Below are 23,851 nucleotides of genomic sequence, written 5' to 3'. Positions count from 1 at the left end.
GCAGGGCAGGCCCTGGGTTAGACATCATCCTGGTGATTGAATAGGCAGAGCCAGCTCCTGTGACTTCACCCCTAGCTTCCAATCACAGCCACTGTCCCCAAGAAGGCTCCTCCCCAGCTCCCTCACTACCCCCACTCTCACCATTGCTAGGCACAGTCTTCCCAATCCTTCAAGATCAAAGTGAAACCCACCTTCCCCCTCTTGCCTGCTCCTGCCCACTGGAAGGACATGTACTGCCCCTGTGAGGAGGGCAGCAGCAGATAATGACCCAGATCAGGGCAGGAAAGCACCAGCACTGCCTGGCTGACGGAGACCAGAAAACCCAATCTCAGTAGTCAAGAGGCACTGGTGCTGGGAAAGGCCTTTCTGTGAAGAGATTTATCTGTCTTTTGCCTCTATTTCCATAGGTAAAAGGGAATCATTGAGACCAGCCTGGGCAATGAGGCAAGACCCCATCTCTACCAAAAAAAAAAAAAAAATTAAATTAAAAATTATCCGGGCATGATAACATGTGCCTATAGTCCCAGCTACTTGTGTGGCTAAGGCAGGAAGATCACTTGAGCCCAGGAGGTGAAGGCTGCAGTGAGCTATGATTGCGCCACTGCACTCCAGCCTGGGAGACAGAGTGAGACCTCGTCTCTGAGAAAAAAATGAAAAAAAGCATCATTGTCATCATGGCTTCTGGAAGTAAAGAATCACGTCCTTGATTTCTGGTAGAACTCACCTCCCCACTCCCGCTGCTAGGCATGCAACTACTCACCTCCTCACCCCCTGATGACATGCTCCCAATTCCCAGGAAGACTCACTAGGAACACATTCTCAAGGGCAAGGTTTGTATCATCATACACATCTTAGAGCAATTTGTTTAGAACTGTGCTTTAGAAGCCCACAATGCAGAGATGACTGAGATCTGATCCCTACTCATGCAGGAGACTGACGGTTGCAAGAAAGAGTGAAAATGCTGAATAAACAATGGCATAGGCCCTGTGTTGGAATCCTGTGTGGCTGTTTAAAAAAAGAAGCTAGGTATCTCTGTGAGGCTATGAGAGTATCACCAAGATAACATTGTTAAATAAAGAAAAGGTAGCCGAGGGCAGTGTGGAGGGTAGGATCCAATCTAAGTTTTAAAAAATGGTGTAGTTTTGATACTGTACTACGCTTACATAAGACACCATCAATGGGGCAGCTGGGCAAAGGGTTCACACAACTCTGTGTACTATTTTTACAACTTCCTGTGAATCTATAATTATTTCAAAATAAAAAGCCAAAAAAAGAGGCGTCTATGGATATGCATGTGCTTGTGCACCCACTGAAATCTGGTGGAATGATACAAAAGAAATCATTAATAACAATATTTGCCTCTGAAGAGTGGGAGTGGGATGGGTTGGGAGTGAGAATGTTTTCTTTGACTTTTTATGCCCTTTTGTCCTGATTTCTTCTTGCTGTTGTGCATGTGTCTCACTTGAAACATCACCATGACAGGCACATGCACGGTATGTCAGGGAGCCCTGAGGACATCGAACCTTGAACCAAAGGGAAGGTGGGGATCAGGTAACCCCTGAGCTGAGACAGGAAACCAGGTGAAGAGATGGGGCAGGGGTGGTGTTACCACCTGAATTGTAACCCCCTTCCAAATTCATGTTGAAGTCCTAATCCCCAGTACCTGAGAATGTGACTGTATTTGGAAAAAGGGCTTTAAAAGAGGTGACTACTTTCATCCAGTCTGACTGGTGTCCTTAGAAGAGGCAATTAGGACACACATGGAGCCACCAAGGGTTCATGAGCCTAGAGGAAAGACTACGTGAGGACACAGCGAGAAGGTGGCCAACCACAAGGCAAGAGGAGATCCCTCACCAGAAATCCACCCTGCTGACACCTTGCCCTTGGACTTCCAGCCTCCAGAACTGCATGTGTGGTTAAGCCCCCAAACCTGGGTAATTTGTTATGGCTGTCCTCGCAGACTGACCCAGGAGAAGAGGGGATGATGAGAGCCTCTGACAAAGGCCCCTCCCACCTCCAGGACACACCTGGATGGACAAGGACTGGTGTGTGCAGAAGCCATGGCCCAGAGAATGAAGAGGCCTCACTGAGTTGAGAAGTCAGCAAGGAGCTCAGTGAAGCTGGGCCATCTGTGGGGTAGATGGGACAGGGCTCGGCCAAGAGGGGTGGTGAGGAATGAGGCTGGAGAGTGGACCAGGGCCAGGCCATGGGATCCCCATTTGCCGGGCTTATCTACTGCAGGCAGCGAGGCACCTCGGAAGTGGGGCTGGGATTTGGGAGTGGGGTGATCTTGGGGGAACACCATCAGAGATTTAATGAAGGATGGGTTGGTGTGAAAGTAAGGGAGAAGGGAAGGAGACATAGAGACCAGTGTGCAGGCTGCTGCAAGACAGACTGTGTCCTGCACAGAGGCATGGCAGTGCAGACTAGGCTTATTCAACTCCATCCACACCCACCACACAGAATGTGCTCAGAAAGTGCTACCTGAACAAATATGCATTTGAAGGGTCTCAGGACCCCTTCATGAGCCCTACCTCCTGCCTCTCCCTCATCCAACACACTCTCAACTTGGGCTGTAACAACCACGACATTATTTACCTTCCCCTCGGACAGCACAAGTGTAAGGATGCACAGTTCCTCCATGGTAGGAGAGGTTGATGGGTGTCACCCAGCTAACACCCAGCTCCTTCTCCCCAAGTCAAGGCCAGCTCTGGTCACCCCACAAAGACTTGAGGAAGCATGGGAGAGGGAGGAGGCTCTGGGAAGCAACAAACAGCTCACCTGTGGAAAACCCCATTTTCTTGTGGCACTTGGTAAATTCAATATTAAAATAGGTGACCAGGGCGTGGACGTAGTCGTTGCGCTGTATCTGCAGGCAGAATGCAGATGTGAACGAGAGCTCTTCCGTCTTCACTGTGTAAATGTCCACCTCCTGCAGCCCAGAGAAGAGAGAATGCCGGGAACTTATCGCCTCCACCAAGTCTGCGTCCCGGTCAGCAGCCTCGTTCTATGAGAGACTGTGGTCTGTCGGCTCTCTGAGGGATCTTGGGGTAATTTCTCAGGCTCCCCACCACTCTCCCAATCACCTCCTCCATCCTTTCTAGGGTAGAGTATGCTCAAGCAATGATGCAAATGGATTTGAATCAAAACCTGAGGGGAGCAGGATTCAGAAGGTAAATCTGCGGGGGTTTGGGGCTACAGGGGGATGATGGGGAAGGGAGAGAACAGGAGGATTAATTAGACAATGCATCCCTTCACCTGTCAGAGCAGCCTCGAGTGGTCCACCCAGGCACTGCTCCATCCATCGTTCTTAAAATGTGGTCCCTGAAAGATCAGCACCAACAGTACCTGGGGGAAAATTCTGAGGGGGTCAGACCTGCTGGATCAAAATGGCAATCTGTGTTTTATCAGGCCCTCCAGTGATGTGGATGAACCAGACTACCCCTTCCCCAATTTTTTGATACTCAAGTTCCCAGCAATAGGAGGTCTCAAGGATGACGTTAGGAGTAAGGACCTGAGCCCACAAAGTCACAGACTGAGCTTAGGAAAGTTCTGCTGGCCATTTTTCACAAGGCTGGACTGTTTTCAAAAATAAATAAAAGGGGAAAATAAGAAGTGAGAATTTTCAGTTCTGACCAGGGAACGTGGAACATGAAGAACTAATAACTCTAAGAATTTCAACTGGAAAATGGCTGAAAATCAATCTCGCATGGGGAGCAGGTGGAATTGAAAGACGTCTGCATTGTGCTGTTCTTTTCTATGGAAGAATGCTGACCTGCTGCTTGCTGGCCCCGCGAGGCAGGGCAAACCTACCAGAGCCCAAGATGCATCCCGACAGATTCTAGGGAGGCCCAAGGAAGAACTTCCCATTAGTCAAGGTTGCGCGGCAAGGACCTCTGTCCTGAAAACTCTGTAAGAGCCAGAAGGCCATCTGTGTGCCTGGATGGTTCCACAGGGACCTCCTGAGGCCCAGAAGATGGAATTGTTAGCAGGAATTAGGAGAGAGGGACCAGAGGGTAGGAAAACAAGACCAGCAAAGCGATTAAAAGGTTTTTGTCTCAATGTATTTCTAAGATAAATAAAGGAAAAACAGATGCAAAGTACCCTGGAGCCTTCAAAGAGAAGTCCTAACTCCACCAGGGTGGACAGAGAAAAAGTGGTTAAGGGAACCAATCAGATGAGAGTCCTGCTGGGATCTGGGGTGTGCAGCCATGACATCCTCTGTGGAAGCTGAAGCTCTCTGACTGTTGATTGGGAAGAAGGTGAGATTACAGGTTTAGGGGAATGTGGGAGGCCCTTGGTGAGGTCACATTCAAATGCCAATTACACTGTGTGTCTAGAGCCCAAAGATGGGGAACAAGAAGTAATTGAATGGTGAGCCCTTGGTCAAGCATGCAGAATTTGATGGGATTATAAAGCCCATCTTCTTAAGCTGAACCTTTTATCCAAGGCAAGAACCTCCTCTCTAGTGGCCATCTAGAGCTTGCTGAGCACCCATCTAGAGCTTGCTGAGCACAAATCTAGTGCTTGCTGAACACCCATCTAGAGCTTGCTGAACATCCATCTAGTGCTTGCTGAACATCCATCTAGAGCTTGCTGAACATCCATCTAGTGCTTGCTGAACACCCATCTAGAGCTTGCTGAACATCCATCTAGTGCTTGCTGAACATCCATCTAGAGCTTGCTGAGCACCCATCTAGAGCTTGCTGAGCACCCTTCTAGTGCTTGCTGAACACTCATCTAGTGCTTGCTGGTCACCCACCTAGTGCTTGCTGAACACCTTTAGGGATGGAGACTTCACTATCTGCCAGGCAGATCAGTCCATGTCCTGGCATCTCCAGTCATTAGATCCTTCTTCAAAACTAATGAAGAAAGTTCACACTCATCCCTCTGTAACTTCCACCCAAGAAGAAGCCAAATGTCCGTTCCAACTCACACAGGTCCCTTAAACCTTTTCTTCTCCAATACAAGCTTTCTCTGGCTTTTTATTCATTCCTCATAAGTCATGATGTCTGACCCCTCATCACCTGGGCCTTTCTCCTCCGGGTGGGTCCTGCTACTTGCAAAACTGAGCGTTACACTGACCACACCAGGTCCTCCATCTCCCTCCATTGGCACATACTTATAGCAGCCTGTATTCCCAAAGAGCACACTGCTGGCTCAGCCTGCATTTAGGTCTGCCAAGCCCCTTCCTCCACCACAGCCCTCAGGGGTAGGGGTCCTTCATTACATGTCATCTGTTAGTGTGGGCCATTGCTCAAATCTAGGAAACTTTTATACTGAGTATCTGTCAGCCTTCATAATGCTCATTATCCTTCCCAGCCACATGGCCACATGGTGTCCACAGGTTTCCTCCAGCTCAAAAACTCTTAGGACAGGCCTTGGTTGCCTGTATTGTTGTTAATGGCATCACAGTGTCTACCCTTACCGACTTTTCCATCACCTTCTCAGGGCCAATCAGCCAGGCTCCAGGCCCTTTCCAAGATGCCTGGTATCTTTCTTTCTTGGTTCCCTTGGTCACCAGTGTAGCACAGCCTTCCAATCTCATCTCAGCAGCCTCACCACCTTCACGCCGGTGCACTGGAGCCCTTCAGTGGCAGAAGCTACACCTCATTGGCCTGTGTATCCTCAGTGCACAGCAACACCTGATACACAGCAATATGTGTTGACTCATCAATCATCTTCTCAGAACAGGTCTCCCTGCTTGAAGACTTCCTTCTTTGCTCAGGCCCCTCTTTCATAACTAAGGTTCATCCAGACGGTGTCACTCTCTGGATCTATAACCTTCAATGACTCCTTATGGCTTACAATCTAGACGTGGTTACTTTCTCCTTCTATCACATGTGTGCACGTGTGCACGCACACACACACACACACACCCCTCACCCCATCTGGCAGGAATTCCACTCTAAAGGATCTTGCTGTCACATGTCCATCAACCAAATGTCAGCTATCAACTCTTATAGCTGACAGCGTTCAATAGATCTCTGAGACATTTGCATCTTAATAGAGGCCTCTGATGGAACAAAAGCCTTTAGGACCAAAAGTATTGAAGCCGCACATTATAATGGCAACAATAAAGGCAGGTGGTCTTTTGGAGCGGGGGTCCAGGCCATCTGTGAGGAGGGGATCAGCTGTAGCTAGGCTTCAAAGACAAAAAGGTCCTCTGGGCTTAGGTCTCCCAACCCCCAACCAAAGTCTACATATCAGCTCCAGTTACCCTGACTCCCCAGAGCCCAGCCCCTCGACTAGGAGGCTTCCTCTTTTCTGCAGCAGAAACAGCAGCTCTGAGACTCAGGGAGACCCACTGACTTGGCCTCAGGTGACCCGCTTGAAACAGAGGACTCTGCCAGCATAAATTACTCAGAAGTACCCCTGGCCGCTGCGATCCCCACCACTAAATAATGTTACAAATGGATGTCTCGGAGCAGAAGTCTGGTCAAAATAGAGTCTTAATTATAATAAAGTGTCACACTCTGCAATGTTAATAGCGATGAAAATAGCAATTAAGTATGTGAAGAAGGGCAAGTGTTTTCCCAACAGACTCGACAAGACGTTGCTTAGCACATTAGCAGGAGAGAGCTGGGGGAAGGGCTCTCCTGGAAGCAGAAGCAAACACAGACCATCGTTCTCCTTCTCAGGAACACGGAGGAAGAAAGGGACCAGCGTGGGACAGGAAATCATCACAGGTCGCGAGTCCTGAGACAGAACCAGAGCCCCGGGAATTTTCATAAGGAGTGTACAGAACACACACCCCTCCAGCCACTCCTTGGCTGCTTTGCCCCTGGATACACTCAGGTCTAACCAAGTGAAAGGCCCTGCTAGTTCTTGCCTGGGGAGTGGAGAGCCAGGATGGTGGCTGACGTGTCCGGCAATGCAAACAGAAATGCAGTGGCCACCCCGGCCAGTGGGGGCTGGGTCGGGGCAGAGAGCAACCTGGGTCCAAGAACATTGAAGGAATTTTATCCCCAGGCTGAAGCCATTACATGCAGATGCCTACTGGTAAATGTCACTGCCACATGTCATTTCGGCAAATTCAGTTGCTCCAGTAGACTTCTATCTATTCTACATTTACAGAAGTGCCTTGCACTATGGGTGAACTTCTTGTTGGGGGCATACTTTCCTTGTTCTTGTTTAGGATGACAAAGAGGAAGAGGCTTCAGGGACAGAGGGACTGGTACGGAGAAACAAAAGGACACATTTGCTCACAATTAATCCTGCCTGGACCCAGAAAAAAGGCTGAATGAAATAGTGAGAACCCTGTGAATGGAGAGTCTGAGGCTTAGACTCAAAGCCAAACCTCTCAGGCAGGATGTTACTAAAGAGAGGGGGCATCTGATGGGGTCTGATGAGGTTCATTCTAGGTTTATTTGCCCTGTGAGGTCCTTTCTGAAGGCCACAGTGACACTCCATCCCAACGGGTGCAGTTCTTCCTAGCAAGGCTTGTGTCCAGGACAAAGGACGGTTCCCATGTGGGCAAAGCAGCAGTCGTACCAGTCTTTCAGAAACTACCCCCATCCTTAGAGGCCCTGAACTCCAATCCCTTTATCCTACTATAAATATTCCAGCTCAGTACCCTGCCCCGACACTTTCAGGAAAAGAATGATGCGTGCAGGAGCATAGTAGGCCAGCATGTTAGCAAATCAGACTCAGGTGGGCTGATTTTTAAATTTAAAAATTAACCTGGGCTGGGCATGGTGGCACATGCTTGTCATCCCAGCACTTGGGAAGCTGAGATGGGTGGATCACTTAAGCTCAGGAGTTTGAGACCAGCCTGGGCAACATGGCCAAACCCCATCACTACAAAAACAAAACAAAACAAAAAACAAAAACAAAGCAAAACAAAAAACCATGCCTGGTGGCACGTAGCTATAGCTTCAGCTACTCAGGAGGCTAAGACAGGAGGATCACCTGAGCCTCAGGGAGGCTGTAGTGAGCCATTATCACACCACTGCACTTCAACCTGGGTGACAGGGAGAGGGAGAAGCCCTGTCTCAAAAAAAAAAAAATAATAACTTGAGCTACATGAAACTGTTCAGTTAGTCGAGACTGCAGCGAGCTGTGATTGTGCCACTGCACTCCGGTCTGGGTGACAGAATGAGATTCTGTCTCAAAAAATTTTTTTTTTGGCTTGAATTACATGAAATTGATGTCTCTCTTTATTTAAAAAAAAACTGTCAAATATCAATAGTTTTATATTGTTCAACATAATATATTAGCATATATAATGCAAATGCATACAAAAAGGACTGGCAGAGGCAACCCAGCCCATGAGCAGTGGTTATCTCTGGAGGAGGATGGGGCTGGAGGGGCAGAGGGCACCTTTCACCTTTACTCTATCTAAGTGGACATGTTTGAATTTTTAATAAAAAGCATGTACTAGGGATTGGTGTGGCAAAGATGCTGACTAGCTCTTCTTCATCTGCACTGAAGGAAGCCTTGCGAAAAGGTGTTTAGAGCAGGGATGTCTAGTCTTTTGGCTACCCTGGGTCACCCTGGAAGAACTGTCTTGGGTCACACATAAAATACACTAACACTAACGATAGCTAATGAGCTAAAAAAAAAAATCCCACAAAAAAGTCTCATAATATTTTAAGTTTACGAATTTGTGTTGGGTTGCATTCAAAGCCATCCTGGACCACATGTGGCCCAGAGGACACAGACTGGACATGCTTGGTTTAGAGCTTGTGCAAACAGGGACACTCAGGAAGGGGCAGCTGGAAGCTCTATCTGGCAGGCCACCGGAGCAGAGGTGTGCAGGAGCATGATGATGACTACACAGCATATTGAGGTCCTGGATTTCTTTCCTAAGAGAGATGTCTGCCTCTGAATGGGCCAACTGCCCCAAACCTGAGCACGCTCTCCTCTTCCAGGTGTCCTCTCCTCCATGCCCCTCCCCTCCCTGCACCCCCACCCTCCTGCACACCACCAGGGCCCCTGTGCTGGGGCCCTCCCTCATCCGTGCCACCATGGAGCCACTCTCTCAGTGGCTGTGTCCAGGCGGACTGCCAGCTTTTGACTTGTGCTTATGGAGCACCGCAGGCTCTGGCCAAGGCGGCCTTGCCTCACCAGGTGGGGGCTGTGCAGGAGCCGGCATTGCCTGGACTCCAGGGTGGCACAGCGGGGCTCCCAGCACACCCAGGTCCACCCCGGATGAGTGTCCAGACCTTTATTAAACAGGCATTGGTCACCACTTGCTTTGGATCCACGATGTCCACTAGAGGCTCCTTCATGGCCACGTCCCGGATGCAGGTCATGTCAAAGCCATAGACATTCTCCCACCCTGTGGGAGCAGAGCAAGACGTGAAGGCAGGCGCAGGACCCCCAGAAGCTCACCCAACCCCCTGAGTCCTAGAGCACAGCGTGCCTGAGGGCTGAGTGGCAGCTCGAGTTCCCTTGCATCAAAATTGAGGCGGAACTGCTCAGCGGGGGGGCACTTGGCAATGTGCCAAATGCCCGCCCCCATTTCCCATTTCCACCTTGGGAAAAGGCAAGGCCCACTTTGTTGTTAGGTGAACTAGAGCTCGGAGAGGCTGGGAAACTGCTCCAAGCTCCTACAGCTAGAGTGTAGCAGGGCAAAGACTAGAACCCAGGCTAGCTGACTCTTCCTTTTCCTGTCCCCTCCCCAGGCCGGCAGCGTCTCCTATGAACTCCCTTATCTGTCTTCTACGTTCTTATTCCTATGCTGGCTCCAGCTGTTCTCCACATCTAGAAGGCCTAGAAGGCCCATCTCTCCCCCTTTTCCTGTCCCCGTCCACTGAACCTTTAAGGCAGCACAGAGAATCATGGGATCTTACAGTGAAATCAACTACAGTTGAAATTCCAGCACCACCACGTACTGGTCAGCCTTTGTACAAATGACCTAACCTCTCTGAACCTCAGTTTTCTCACCTGGGTGGGTCCAGGAACATCTCTGCCTTCCTCATATGCCAAGATCCACTCCATTAGAAACTACCCCCAAGAGGAACACAAACCCTCTCAGCCGTGCTCCTTGTCCTCTTTGGGCTACTCATAGGATACTTTGTTTGGGAGGGAGAAAGATTTAGGGGTTGGTGAGAAATTAATTCAAGTCTGATGACCCAGGATCACCCTTAATATGGTAATAATTGCTATTTTATTTATTTATTTATTTTGAGACAAGTCTGGCTCCATCGCCCAGGCTAGAGTGCAGTGGCCCAATCTGGGCTTACTGCAACCTCCACCTCCCGGGTTCAAGCGATTCTCCTGCCTCAGCCTCCCAAGTAGCTGGGATTACTGGCACCCACCACCACGCCCGGCTAATTTTTATATTTTTAGTAGAGACTAGGTTTCGCCATGTTGGCCAGGCTGGTCTTGAACTCCTGACCTCAGGTGATCTGCCCGCCTCGGCCTCCCAAAGTGCTGGGATTACAGGCATGAGTCACCGTGCCTGGCCAATAATTGCAATCATTGATTGATCATTCAGTCAAGGCTAGGTTTTTCATTTAATCTACCCTACGACCACATGAGGATATTGCTATGGTACAGATAAGAAAACTGTGGCTGGGAGAAGTTGGCATCTGGGTCACAGATAATATCTGGCCCGTGATCACACAGGGAAACGGAGGGGCGAGGGCTCAAGCCCAGCATGTCCCCTAAATCCTTCACCTGCCATGGCCCATCCGTGACAGCAACCAAGAATTCAAGATTTCTCCCCTACAGTGCAGAGAGGATGCCCTAGCAGACTCTTTAGTTTCTGGGCACCTGAATCTCATTCATCTGTTTTCTCAACGGGTTTCAAAATACCTTGAAGTAGAAATGCTTTTCTCTAAAATCTTACAGGATTAAATTTTATTTTAAAACATTCATCAAACAAAGAGGACCTTAGGGAGTGTATGTTCCTGTGTGTGTTTGAGAGTGGGTGTGTGCGGCAGGAGGCGCGGATGGTCAGTGACAGCTTGCTCCTTTGACTCTGATTCTTTTATAAGGCACACAAAGAGCTTCTTTCTTGGGAAAAGAAGGCAGAGAAAGTAATCCCAGAGGATGAGTGCTTGTGAAATTCCGGTTTGAGAAAAAGATGCCCACCGAATCCCATTAAATCACCCGAGGCTGGTGCCAAACTCCCAATTAAAACCTACTTTGTGGGGAGGAGGCTGCTTAGTTGGCAACAGGGCAGGTTTCAGAGAAGACTTCCCTCTAGAATGTGGAAATAGCTATCCACCCTCTGTGTATGTGTATAGCTATCCACACACATAGTGTGTATGTGTATCCACATACACACTGAAACACGTTGCCTTCTGTGTCTTTCTCAAGAGACTTGCATCTATGCACCTGCTCTTTCCTCCCTGGACTCTGCCTGGAGTTTGAGTTCACTGCTAGTGCTAAGCAAAAGCCTGAGAGTCAATGTGTGTAATGGTTAAATGCCTAGACTTTGGAGTTCAAATCCGAGCTCTGCCACTTATTTGCTGTGTAGTCTTAGGCACAAATATAACCTTTCTAAGCCTTGGTTTCTAAGGATTCTTTAAAATGGAAATGATGATAATGATAGTGATCCCATAAGATTGTTATGAGGATTAAATGTGATAATATATGTAAAGTGTATAAGACAGTGCCTGGCACACAGAAAGCACTTGATACATAATAGTGGTTATCATTATGTGGTTTGAGCTCTGGCTTTGCTGCCATGCAAGCTGTGCGGCCATGTGCAAATCAATCCTTTTTTCTGGGCTTACTTATAAAATAAGGATTTGGGTTCGGTGGTTCTGTGTTCTTGAATCACTTGGAACAGTTTTTAAAATGCAGACTCCAGGGCCCACACCAGAAATTCTGGAATCAGAATTTCCAGATTTGAGAGCCAGGGAGCTGGAGTTTTACAAATCTATACAGACAATTCCAACCAGTTTGGAATCCTGTGAGGTACGTGATCTTTAGTGTCTTCAAGTCCCAAAATGGTGATCTGAATGTCTCATGGCCTTTGTGAGACCTTCTCTAAACGCTCCGGACCACACAACCTCTCCTGTATCCTCAACACCCATAGTACAGCATTTGGCACAGAATAGGCCCACAGATAATGCTTTTTGAATTGAGAGTCATTCCCAGACATTTAATGCCTGCACTGTTTTGCAATGCCTGGTGTCTTAGTTACCTTTATATGGGTTAATTTGGGTCTTATCTCCTCCTTTCTGCTAGCCATTTATTTCCCAGTAGCCCTTTTTACCAGAAGTGGAGCAGAGATGGAGTAGGATACAAATCAATCACATTAATTATTTGTTGCAATTGTATACCGTATGCCAAGTAAGTGTATGTGGGGTAAGAGCCATTGGTCATCAAGAAATATAATGATTATCTAGAATTTTAAAAAATTCTATCAGAGAGACCTGTGAAGCTTTTGTTAGTGGATTAAAACAGACTCCTGAAAAGGACTATACTATGGCATAATGTGTATAATTAAAGCAACAACAAAGCCCAAATCTGCTATTACTACAGACTGGATTGACTCACACCCTCATTCTAATAGCCTGGCAGAGGCAATGCTGTCTTCTGGGCATAGATGTGATTCACCTGTCTCTGCTGGTCCTTTGACTCACAATGTCCAGCATTAATGAAAAATTATAAGACACAGGAAAAAGGGAAAAATATGACCTATTATCGTAAGAAAAAAGTCATAGAACAAATCTAGAGATGCTCAGATGTTAGAATTATCCAACAAGATTTTAAAGTATCTATACTAAGTATGTTAAAGAAGCTAGTGGAAAAGGTGGACAGTGTGTGTAAAGGACTGGAGAATTTCGTTAATGAGATGGAAACTTTTTCAAAAAGCCAATGGAGATGCTAGAAATCAAAATAACAATGTTAGAAAAGAAGACTTTTTAAAATGAACTTATTAGCAGAATAAATATATCAGGAAATAACCAATGAAGTTGAAAACAGGGCAATAAAAATGATCCAAACTTAAACACAAAGAGAAAAAAAGAGTGAAAAAAATAGAGGATCCAAGCTTCATGGGATAATATCAAACAATATTTCATATAATGGGAGTTCCTGAAGAAACAGAGAAGGATAATCAGGCAGAAAAAAAAACTGTAGAAATACCAGCTGAAATTTTTCTAAACTAACAAAACAATCAATCCACAGATGGAAGAATTCCATGTATCCCCAAGCAGGATAAATAAAAAGAAAAACACACCTAGACACATCAGAATCAAACTGCAGAAAATCAATAAAGAGAGAAAGCTCAAAAACAGCCTGAGGAAAAAGAATTAAGCACCAGGGGAGAAATGTGATTTCTGATTGGAGAGAACTGTAGCTGCATCCTCCCTTACCACCCCAGCCCCAACCATCTGAGTTTCTCTGATGAGGCTAATGGGACTGCCTCACAATGAGGTCAGAGAAAAATAGAGCAAGTGCCACCAGATGCTACTTACAGATTCTTCTCTGTGCAGAAGGGAAAGTGTTTACAATAGATCGACACATTTTAGGCTCTCAGGAACAAAGTGGAATCCTTGCATAAAATGGGCTGGAGCCAGAGGAAACTCTGGATGTCATGAGTGGAAGTGAAGCCCACAGACAGTGGCTGAGCCATCCAAGAGGGCTGCCCTTCAACCATCAAGCTGTAAGCACTGTCACCTCTGCATGAGGTCTTTCTTCCAGTCTTCTCATCAGCCAAGAAACTGGTGCCCATCTCTCTCATTCTCTACGGGATGTAGATTCATGCACTGGGTGCAATTCATGTATTGTGCATGAAATTGAATAGAATATCCACCAAGTTGCCTTCCATTTTTGAAATTCTGTGTATCTCTTTTATAGTAGAAAATGTTCGTAAAATGATTGCTCCTCTCTAAGAGTTAAATACTACACCTTGCACATCCCTCTGCTAGTTCTCCTTCCTCCTTCCCTCCCTCCCTTCCTTCCATCCTTCCTTCCTTCCTTCCTCCCTCCCTCCCTCCCTCCCTCCCTTCCTTCCATCCTTCCTTCCTTCCTTCCATCCTTCCTTCCTTCCATCCTTCCTTCCTTCCTTCCTCCCTCCCTCCCATCCTTCCTTCCTTCCTTCCTTCCTCCCTCCCTCCTTCCCTCCCTCCCTTCCTTCCATCCTTCCTTCCTCCTTCCCTCCCTCCCTCCCTCCCTCCCTCCCTTCCTTCCATCCTTCCTTCCTTCCTTCCTCCCTCCCTCCCTCCCTTCCTTCCATCTTTCCTTCCTTCCTTCCTTCCATCCTTCCTTCCTTCCTTCCTTCCTTCCATCCTTCCTTCCTTCCTTCCTTCCTTCCTCCCTCCCTCCCTCCCATCCTTCCTTCCTTCCTTCCATCCTTCCTTCCTTCCTTCCTCCCTCCCTCCCATCCTTCCTTCCTTCCTTCCTCCCTCCCTCCTTCCCTCCCTCCCTCCTTCCATCCTTCCTTCCTTCCTTCCTTCCTTCCTCCCTCCCTTGCTCCCTCTCTCCCTTCCTCCCTCCTTCCCTCCCTCCATCCCTTCCTTCTTTCCTTCCTCCTTCCCTCCCTCGCTCCCTCTCTCCCTTCCTCCCTCCCTCCCTCCCTCCCTCCCTTTCTCCCTCCCTCCCTCCCTCCCTCCCTCCCTTCCTTCCTTCCTTCCTTCCTTCCTTCCTTCCTTCCTTCCTTCCTTCCTCCCTCCCTCCCTCGCTCCCTCTCTCCCTTCCTCCCTCCCTCCCTCCCTCCATCCCTTCCTTCCTTCCTTCCTCCCTCCCTCCCTCACTCCCTCTCTCCCTTCCTCCCTCCCTCCCTCCCTCCCTCCCTTCCTTCCTCCCTCCCTCCCTCCCTCCCTCCCTTCCTCCCTTCCTTCCTTCCTTCCTCCCTCCCTCCCTCCCTTCTTTCAACAATATTATGGATTGTGAGCCTAGTATACACCAGACATGCATCTCTCTCTCCATGTGGTCTCTATTCACTGGTGAGCCAATGGAGGGCGGGTTCTGCATTGTGCTCATTCTTACACTTCCATGTTGCTGTGTGTGGTTGAGAAAGAAGAAGAAAGGAGGAGAGGGAAGGGAGGCGGGAGGGAAGGAAATAAAACAAAAGGAAAGGAGAGGAAAGGAAAGAAAGCTCTCCCTCTAACAATTCATTTTCTGAAAGGGGCTGAATGTGTCTCACTCTCCTGCCTCATTTCAAAATGTTTCCTTCTTAGCTGGTTCTTGAGCCAATAGAAAATTGCTTACAATTGTTGCCTTAGCAACCAGCAACCTTTGTGCTTTACTTCTGATTTAGAACTCATAGTAACCAAAATCTCCATGTATTTGAAATGAATTTGTAAGTGGGTTTGCTTCCTTTACAAAAAAAAAAAAAAAAAAGCTTGTTTTTAAAAATGTAAATAGAAAACAGTATTTTCAATGCATTTTAAGTGTCTGTTTCTTAGTGTTCTTTCGGGGTAGGGAGGAGGTTGATATTTTTCAGAGGCTCTAGAATAGGCACAAGAAAAGATGGTGCTAACTTTCAGATTTTTTTTCCTTTTCCAGAAGGTATGAACGCCGCAATGAGAATCAAAGAAATAAATCACATGATCTCCAGTCTGGGGCCAGTGCCTTAGGAGCCCCTCCCGGCCCCAGGCTGGCTCATTGCAATGTGCAAACCTGCAGAGGTTCCTGACACAGGTATCTTTGTTGTGGGAATCATGAGAAAGTTTGTTAAAGAGGTGTGCCTCAGGTTGGAGCTCAATAAATATTTAAGTGAACGTGAGAATGAAGAATGTATCTAGAACTTTTCCTCCTCAAAACACTGTTCAGTACAATTGCACAGCAAGAACTCCAAAATGCAGCTCCAGGGCAAAATATGTCCTATTTATACATGCATTTGATCAACACTCACTGTTGAGTTGTGTCTGCAATCTTCCATGAGAGTACATCTGTCCTAGATTCTGAGCCACCAGGGGCTTGGCAGTCAGGCTCACTTGCCAGAGCCCGTGGCAGAAAGGGGCTTAGCTACAGTCAGAGACTAGATCCCATCTAGTGCCATTATAGGACCAAGAACTGTCATGTCCTTTAATATACGTCATCTCACTTAATCCTCATGACAAGTCTGTGGGATTGAGAAGATTATCCCTTAACTGAGGCTCAAAGATATTAGATAATTTGCTCAAGGTTACCCAGTTAGGAAAGGGCAAAGCCAAGATTTAAACTCAGGGCTGGCGGTGTGCAAAGCATTTAACCTGGGCCCCCCTACCTCTCACTGTCCTCATTTGGTATTTTGCCTCCTTCCCCCAGGAGGTCAAATAGTAGAAATCACACCAGATTGGCTGGAGGCAGACAGCAACCAGAGAGGGTTTCCAGGGCACAGAGCTTCAAACAGCCGTCCCACTTTTGTCTTCTTCTGAACCTGGCTCTGAACTTCGCACTTTGATTTTGTATTTCCAGAAAGGGATGAACCCAGACAAATACCCACAACCATAGCAGAGTCCAGCTGAGTTTTCATCAGTGCCACCGACAACGATTAGATGGCAATTGTTTAAATCCATGGAGCCTCAATTTGTTGAACTGTGGATGGAGTCTTAGCCGCTTGGAGGCATTTATTCTTCTGTTCAATCTGTGAGCCCCTCCACAGTAATCTGCCAAATAGGAAAGGACCGCCCTGTTGGGGCAGGAACCCCAGATGTGCCCAGTCTAATGGATAGGTTGGAGCTGCTGCCTCTTGCTTTAATTTGGAGTTTTGGGGGTTTGCCTGTTTGAGGGGCGCTTTTCTCCTTTGTTGTATTTGGTTCTGGTTGAGGAGACACAGCCATGTTCATCTTTACAAAAACATGTTTGGTATAATCTCCTTAAGGATCAGGCCTGTGTCACAGAGAAGTGTTACCCTTTACGAGAAACAGGAAAACAGCCCTTTTCAGACCAGGTTTTTTGGCTTTATTGTTCTCGGAGAACCACACGCTCCTAGCTGATAAGGCATTAAGAATACACATTTAGATATGAGCCCCCGCCTTGTGCACACATGCACATGCACACTCGCCTTTTGTCTGATTGTTCAAAGCAAAATCTCCACTCTTTCCCACCCCCTCTGCTACCTATTCCTCAAAAGAACCTCACATGATATGTATTTGAATATGAAGGAGAATCAATATTATTTTGATAAGTTGGAGTGGAATGAAGGCAGGATTCGAAACAACTGGCCTGGCAAGAGACCTGCCACTTCGGACCCCTGCGGTGGACTTCTGGGCTAACCGAATCTTCACAGGTTTCAAGCCACTTGCCCTGCTAATCTCTGCAAAAACTCAGCTTCTGCTGCCTCAGTCCAATTTTTTTTTTTTTTTTTTTTTTTTTTGACATGGAGTCTCGCTCTGTCACCCAGGCTGGAGTGCAGTGGCCGGATCTCAGCTCACTGCAAGCTCCGCCTCCCGGGTTCACGCCATTCTCCTGCCTCAGCCTCCCGAGTAGCTGGGACTACAGGCGCCCGCCACCTCGCCCGGCTAGTTTTTTGTATTTTTAGTAGAGACGGGGTTTCACCGTGTTAGCCAGGATGGTCTCGATCTCCTGACCTCGTGATCCGCCCGTCTCGGCCTCCCAAAGTGCTGGGATTACAGGCGTGAGCCACCGCGCCCGGCCCTCAGTCCAATTTTTAATTCACATTGCATTCATCCTTTCACCCCAGGACATTTCTCTCATCCCAGCCATATGGCTTATTTTCTCTCAGTAAACCTCGCACCCTTGGGACTAGATAGAAACATTTGGAGAGCAGACTCCAGAAACGGTCCCAGATAAGCTCCTCCTCAGGGACAGCAGTGGTGTTCATGTCACTGCCTGCTCATCTCGGGCCCACTGGAGTGCCTCCCACCCCAACTGGGCGGTGGAAGTCCACAGGAGAAGCAAGAGGGGACTTACAGTGGATTTTGAAGTCCTTGTACTGTCTGTCTTCAATCGCTACCACGTACAAAGCTGCCCGGTCTGGAAACATAAGCCCTCCAGGTTTCTGTTGATGAATTGTGGGGAAATGGGTCTCGTAATCTATTCACCTGACAAAGACATCACATTTTGAACCGCACATAGAGTCACCAGACAAGCACCCCCTTGCCAGCATCTCTCATGCAGTGGACTGCCACCTTGTCTGGGGTGAGGGCTGGGACAGCAATGCTCAATTTTTATTTTGGAGCAAGGAGAATTTAAGGGACCTAGGTGGAGTCAATGCGACAAGTGAGGTGGGGTGAAGGTAAACCCAGTGAGGAGCAGTGAGAGATGTTATGACTTTGGCCTCGAGAAGCCCAGATGACTAGCACACCTGGCTCTGGCAGCCATGCAAGTCCTAAGTACTTCTTGACCAAAACGGACCTTTAACTTGGGAGAATGGATGTCTATTACTGCAAAAGAGGCCGAGGTGAGACCCACAGAAGTCCACTCTGATGGTTACACATGCTGGACCCAAGACGAGCATTCTAGTCCCTGATACAGATCTGCTCTAAAGAGAGGGGCCTGGGGCAGTGACCTCCTAGCCTTAGTCTTCTCTGAAGTCCTCGTATGCCCCCTAGGCTGCAGGCCTTGGGTAGAGCAGCAGGACAACCAGCCGGCCAACGCAGGGACAGCATGCAGGACACTTACCAGCCACTTGTCCCTGGCAAAGATCACCGTGTTGAGCATGGACTCATAGAACAGACAGTAGCCCATCCACTCGCTGATGATGATGTCCACCTTCTCCACAGGCAGCTCCACCTCTTCCACTTTACCCTTAAATATGGTGATGACTGGAAAATAAGAACCCCAGGGCCATGCTTTGCAAGGACCCCACCCAGGAACCACAGGCACATCACTTCAGGGCCAGATCTCCAGATTTCAGCCCTATTCTGATTCTACTTTTAGGATGTGACATAGCTCACCCTTCACCAAGCTAGTTTATACCAACATAATTGAAAACGACCTGCACGTTTTCCCTGTAAAATACATCGAGCCATTACTATGTGCCTGGCATAGCACTAAGCCTGTTACATGCACAGTGTCACATCATCCTTCCAACAGCCCTGTGAGGTAAGCACATTACAGCTGACCCTTAACAACTCAGCTTTGAACTGCACAGGTCCATTCATACGCAGATTTTTTTTTTTTTAATTTACACCAAGTGTGCTTGCCTGCCCTTCCACCTCTTCCACCTTGGTCACCTCACCTCTGTCACTCCTGAGACAGCAAGGCCAGCTCTTCCTCTCCCTCCTCCTCAGCCTATTGCCATGTGAAGGCAATGAGGACAGAGACCTTCATGCTGATCCACCTCCACTCAATGAGTAGTAAATATATTTCCTCTTCCTTAGGATTTTCCTAACAATTTTCTTTTCTCTGGCTTACTTTATGATAAGAATATAGTCTATAACACATATACCAGATATGTGTTAATTTTTTTTTTTTTTTTTTTTTTTGAGACGGAGTTTCACTCTTGTTTCCCAGGCTGGAGTACAATGGAAAGATCTTGACTCACCGCAACCTCCGCCTCCCAGGTTCAAGCGATTCTCCTGCCTCAGCCTCCCAAGTAGCTGGGATTATACGCATGTGTCACCACGCCCGGCTAATTTTGTATTTTTAGTAGAGACGGGGTTTCATCATGTTGGCCAGGCTGGTCTCAAACTCCTGACCTCAGGTGATCCACCCGCCTTGGCCTCCCAAAGTGCTGGGATTACAGGCGTGAGCCACCACACCCGGCCAATATGTGTTAACTATGTTATCAGCAAGACTGCTGGTCAACAGTAGGCTGATAGTAGCTTAGTTTTGTGGGAGTCAAAAATTATGCTTGGATTTTCAACTGTATGGGGGATTGGCACCCCTAACCCCTGTGGTGTTCAGGGTCAACTGTTACTTTTGTTTACAATTAAGGAAACTGAGGCTTAGAGAGGTTGAGTAGCAGTAGTGGAAACAGAGCCCAGATCTGATAAGACATGAGTCTAAAACTCTTCTCAAGGTCCCCACCCTATGTTAGGTTACTGCGACAATTCAAACCCAAAGAAAGCATAGATGACTCCTCTATTGCTTTTGCATCTGTTCACAGCCAGGCTCAGTACCAAATGGGTGCCCTTCAAGTGTTTGTGAGGGAGGCAATTGATATTTTGATGAGAGCATGGGCTCTGCAGTCAGGGAAACCTGGGTTTAAGAGCCAGATCTTCTCACCATTAGCTGTATGACCTTAGACAAGTTACTTGACCTAACTAAACTCCAATTCCCAAGTGAAGAACCAGGAAAAGCAATATCTATTTAGAGAGTGATTGTATTGATTAAACGAAATAACACATGTGGAGTGCCAGGCCCATAGCTGAAGCTCAACAGAAGGTGGAGATCATCTGACATATTCCTGCTTGTTGATCCACAGATGGAGAGGGGAAGCAGATAGGGCCAGGGTCAAAGCCCCTGTCCCCATGGCTTCTGCTTATGAATTACCTCCAAGAGCTTCAGTTTCCTCTGTGGGAGGAGACACTTTTAGTTGAGTTTTTGATCAACTGACATAAACATATACAAAATTTTGAGGCCCCTTTTTGTATTTGTTGCTGTAAAGATCTGAGCAAGCTAGTTTCGAGACCATGGTGAAATTGGCGGGCCGATGTACTGGTCAGCTTGTTCTTCCTGAACTTTTCCTTTGAAAGGTTACATATATTCATGCTCTGAAACTCTCATTCTGCAATATCCTCTGAAAAAACACCTCACGCCATGCCCGAGCTTTGCTGGGAAAAATGAACAATGGCCTGTATTTAGGAGTAGAAATCAAAAGAACCACATCTGCCTAGAATCTGAGTTTCATGAAAATTAATTTGGACCGCAGGCACCTGGACGGCAAAGGGCACACCGTTTGCTGGCTTAGTGTCTTCACAGTGAATAATGCAGGTGATGGAGTGTCCATTAGCAGCTTCTGATGACAGTTTACTCTCCACTATGTGGTATTTAATCAAGCTTTAATCAGATACAGCCTGTTCTATAAGGAGTAAGGTACTTTGTACACGTGCATTGACCCTGATCACTCTACAGTGAGGCTCAGGCTTGTGTGGCCCTCCTGATTGGTTACTACTCATCAGCCCCTACCATTAAAAAGTAGGAGCAGGAAGAGCTATTCTCCAAAAGGTCTGGAGGGACTGGGAGGGGTAGGTGTCGAAGTTTCTCTGGGCCTCAGAGACCCCAGAGCAGGAGCTCACCTAAGAGCAGGGCCCAGGTTGCACTAAGAAAATTCAGAGGGGGGCAAAGTAAAGGATTTTTAAACATGCAAACATTGTGCCTAATTTCCTTCCTATTTTGAAAGAGAACTGACAAATATATGCATGACTCACCTGCCGAATCATTTGCATGCAAAGCCTGGCTTGTCTTAGTTTTGTAAACTTAAAAATTGTCTTTAATGGCCTCCCTTATTTTTTTTTTCTTTGTACATTTCTTGAAGGTTCCTCCCTAATGTCTGCCTGTGTCTGTGTGGCTATGGGTCAGGTCCTCCTCCTGCATTTATATCATGACCTTCCTGCAGCCCCAGAAGATGTTTTCTCCTGCCTCTGGAGCCTCATGACCTCCACCCTGAGTGTTTAGAACAAAGCTCCACCCTTGACAGGTTTTTAGGACAGGACTCCATTAGGAGCTGCAGGAAACAGACAGGCAGTAATCCATTATCTAGTCTAACAACAGGTCCATGTGAAATATTCCTCGGGTGTCCCCCAAAAACAGTTACTGCTGCTCATGTTCTCTGTGTTAGCCCTCTTATCCATTAGTTGCTGTATCCTCATCAATATGGATTACAAGAGATTATTGATAGATGGACAGATGATATGCATAGATGATATAGAAGACAGATGGATGATAGATAGATACAGTGGTCACAGAATAGCAAAAATCACAATCTCTGCTTGCAAAAAGGCAGGAGGAATCAGTTAACCCTATAAAATGCTCAACAGTCTGGACTTCTGTTCTCTTATCATCACCCTTCTACATCTATTCAAGTGCAAACATTTCTCAGTGTCGACATGGCCCCACAGTTGCCTTGGTGAGAAGATGAGCCCTTTGTCAAAGGAAAAGGAGACATCTCCCTTCAATGCAGTGCTGGACTGGCTTTCAGACTCCAATTATTCCCTTTCGCCAGTGCTTTTGTGTTCAACCTGCACAACTTTATCCTGGAATCCTAAAAGGCAGCAACTTATGCTCTTGTTCCAGCTGACAGCTAATCTCGATCAACTATCTCCTCTCTTTTATTTTCCTCGTTAGGAAAATAAAAAAGAAGGGAGGTTGAATCTGAAATTCTTTGCAGTGTCAGAAAGCTGTGGTTCTTCAAATATGTACTGAACACTTGCTCTGTGTCAGGCATTCTGCAAGATTCAGTGGTGGAGACAGCTGGCATCAATAAAAAGATGGTGCCCGCGAGTTCCAGTGTGACTGTCATTTTCAACACTTCCTGGGTCCTTTTATTTTTATTTTTAAGAGGTCACATTGTTTCTGTGCAGCCAAATACAACTGTCCAGCTGAATCACCATGGATATTCTTCCTGTAGTCTGTAGTCACCACCAGCAACCACTTAAACTTCCAGATGCAATTTCCAAATCTACAAAATGCTACCTCTCATGTTGGGGCTTATGCCAGCTCACTAGGGGCTATTGGCCAACATAGGGCATTAGGCTGGCTCAAGGAACTGTGTGGGCACACACAGCAGCAGTCTTCCCTTCTCCTCCATGCAAAGGATGTTCAAGGGGGTCTAAGCTATTGATATTAAGATTCTGAGCAGCCATAGGCTGCAGAGCTCCATGCCCAATCTGGACCCCACGTCACTCAAACTGCCTCAGCTCAAGGTTGCATTGCGGTCACTGTCCGGATCCATGTTTTTATTCCATAAGGATGATGGAAAGTTCGTTCAACGAACTGTGACAGGACCCTGGCTGGTAAATTTTAGAATGATTAATCATAACTAAACGCACAACGGGGAGCAATCGACTCTAAATTGGGAAAATTTCCCCTGGAGCTTCAAGTTTGTAAATTAGACATCCAGGATTTTAAAAAATGGTTTTGAGTGGAATTTTTTTTTTTCTTTGTGGTGTGAGTGGTTCTTTCAGAAATCCAGTCATTCTCATTAATGGTCATTTTTGTTTTTAAACAAATCAGGCCAGCTCAACCTCATTTGAGCCTCCAGTGCGTCCATCAGGGTCAGCTGGTGCCCGTAGGATCTGCAGTGAGTGATCATTTTTAGGGTCCTCACAGATCCTGTCCCAGAAGAGAAGGAAAGAGGGTCATATGCGTGGGAACAGGGAACACATTATGAGCCTGTGAGGCCCCCTGACCCCCCTGCCAGCCCCACTGCAGCAGAGCCCCTCGCTCGCCCTCCCCACTCCCTTGGTCCTGGCTCACACACCTATTTTGGTGACACCCACACTGGCTGCCTTGCACCTGCGGAGGGCCCGGCTCACCTCCAGCGTATGCACTCCTTCTCTTCGTTGTCTATTTTAGCTTCCTATTTCCAGGATACAGTGGAGCACTTGACTCCTCACAAACAGTCAAAGTCATTACTGAATGAACGGATGGATGAATGAGCAATTAAAAAAAAAAGGGCATCGGGTTAAGAGACAAAAGATATTCAAACTAGTCCTAATTGTGACAGTAAAAAATTACTAGCATTTGAATAGCAGCTTGCAGAGTGATGTTCCGCGTGTTACTTCAGTAATCCTCCTAGGAACTTGTGTGTTTGGTTTCGTTATTCTTTGAGCCTAAGGCGAGAACCGGAGTTTAGAGAAGTCAGGTGAAACCTAGGCCTGTTGCGCACGTTTGTGCCTCCCCGTGGTTCCTTTCCTCACCCGGCGAATGGGTGACCATCTGACCTCCCTACCGCCTGGGATTCTTATGGACATGGAGCAACTCCTTGGGATATTGAGAGAAAAGAAGTCAGAGAAGGCAAAGGACTGACCTACCCTTCTGCTGCAGCTGGTCAGGTTGGTTGACAGGCTGAGGGGAGATCCAGTCACAGAGAGCAGCCAGGGTGGGGCCA

The 23,851-nt window shown here is 47.3% G+C and overlaps 1 protein-coding gene across 1 annotated transcript in view; it reads right to left on the bottom strand.

The window, feature by feature from the left end:
* Positions 1-23,851, bottom strand: part of PRMT8 (protein arginine methyltransferase 8) — a 99,573-nt gene that overhangs the window by 8,336 nt on the left and 67,386 nt on the right. The window contains exons 5-8 of the mRNA XM_007967259.3: positions 18,478-18,620; positions 17,767-17,854; positions 9,168-9,283; positions 2,782-2,932 (exon numbers count right to left, since the gene is read on the bottom strand). Coding sequence (XP_007965450.1) covers positions 2,782-2,932; positions 9,168-9,283; positions 17,767-17,854; positions 18,478-18,620 — 498 coding nt within the window. The remainder of the gene's footprint in view (positions 1-2,781; positions 2,933-9,167; positions 9,284-17,766; positions 17,855-18,477; positions 18,621-23,851) is intronic.

This window comes from Chlorocebus sabaeus, chromosome 11 (genome assembly GCF_047675955.1).
Source record: "Chlorocebus sabaeus isolate Y175 chromosome 11, mChlSab1.0.hap1, whole genome shotgun sequence".
In the NCBI taxonomy this organism is placed as follows: domain Eukaryota; kingdom Metazoa; phylum Chordata; class Mammalia; order Primates; family Cercopithecidae; genus Chlorocebus; species Chlorocebus sabaeus.
The sequence above is the reverse complement of the archived record's forward strand: the minus strand, read 5'-3'. Positions and strand labels throughout refer to the sequence as shown.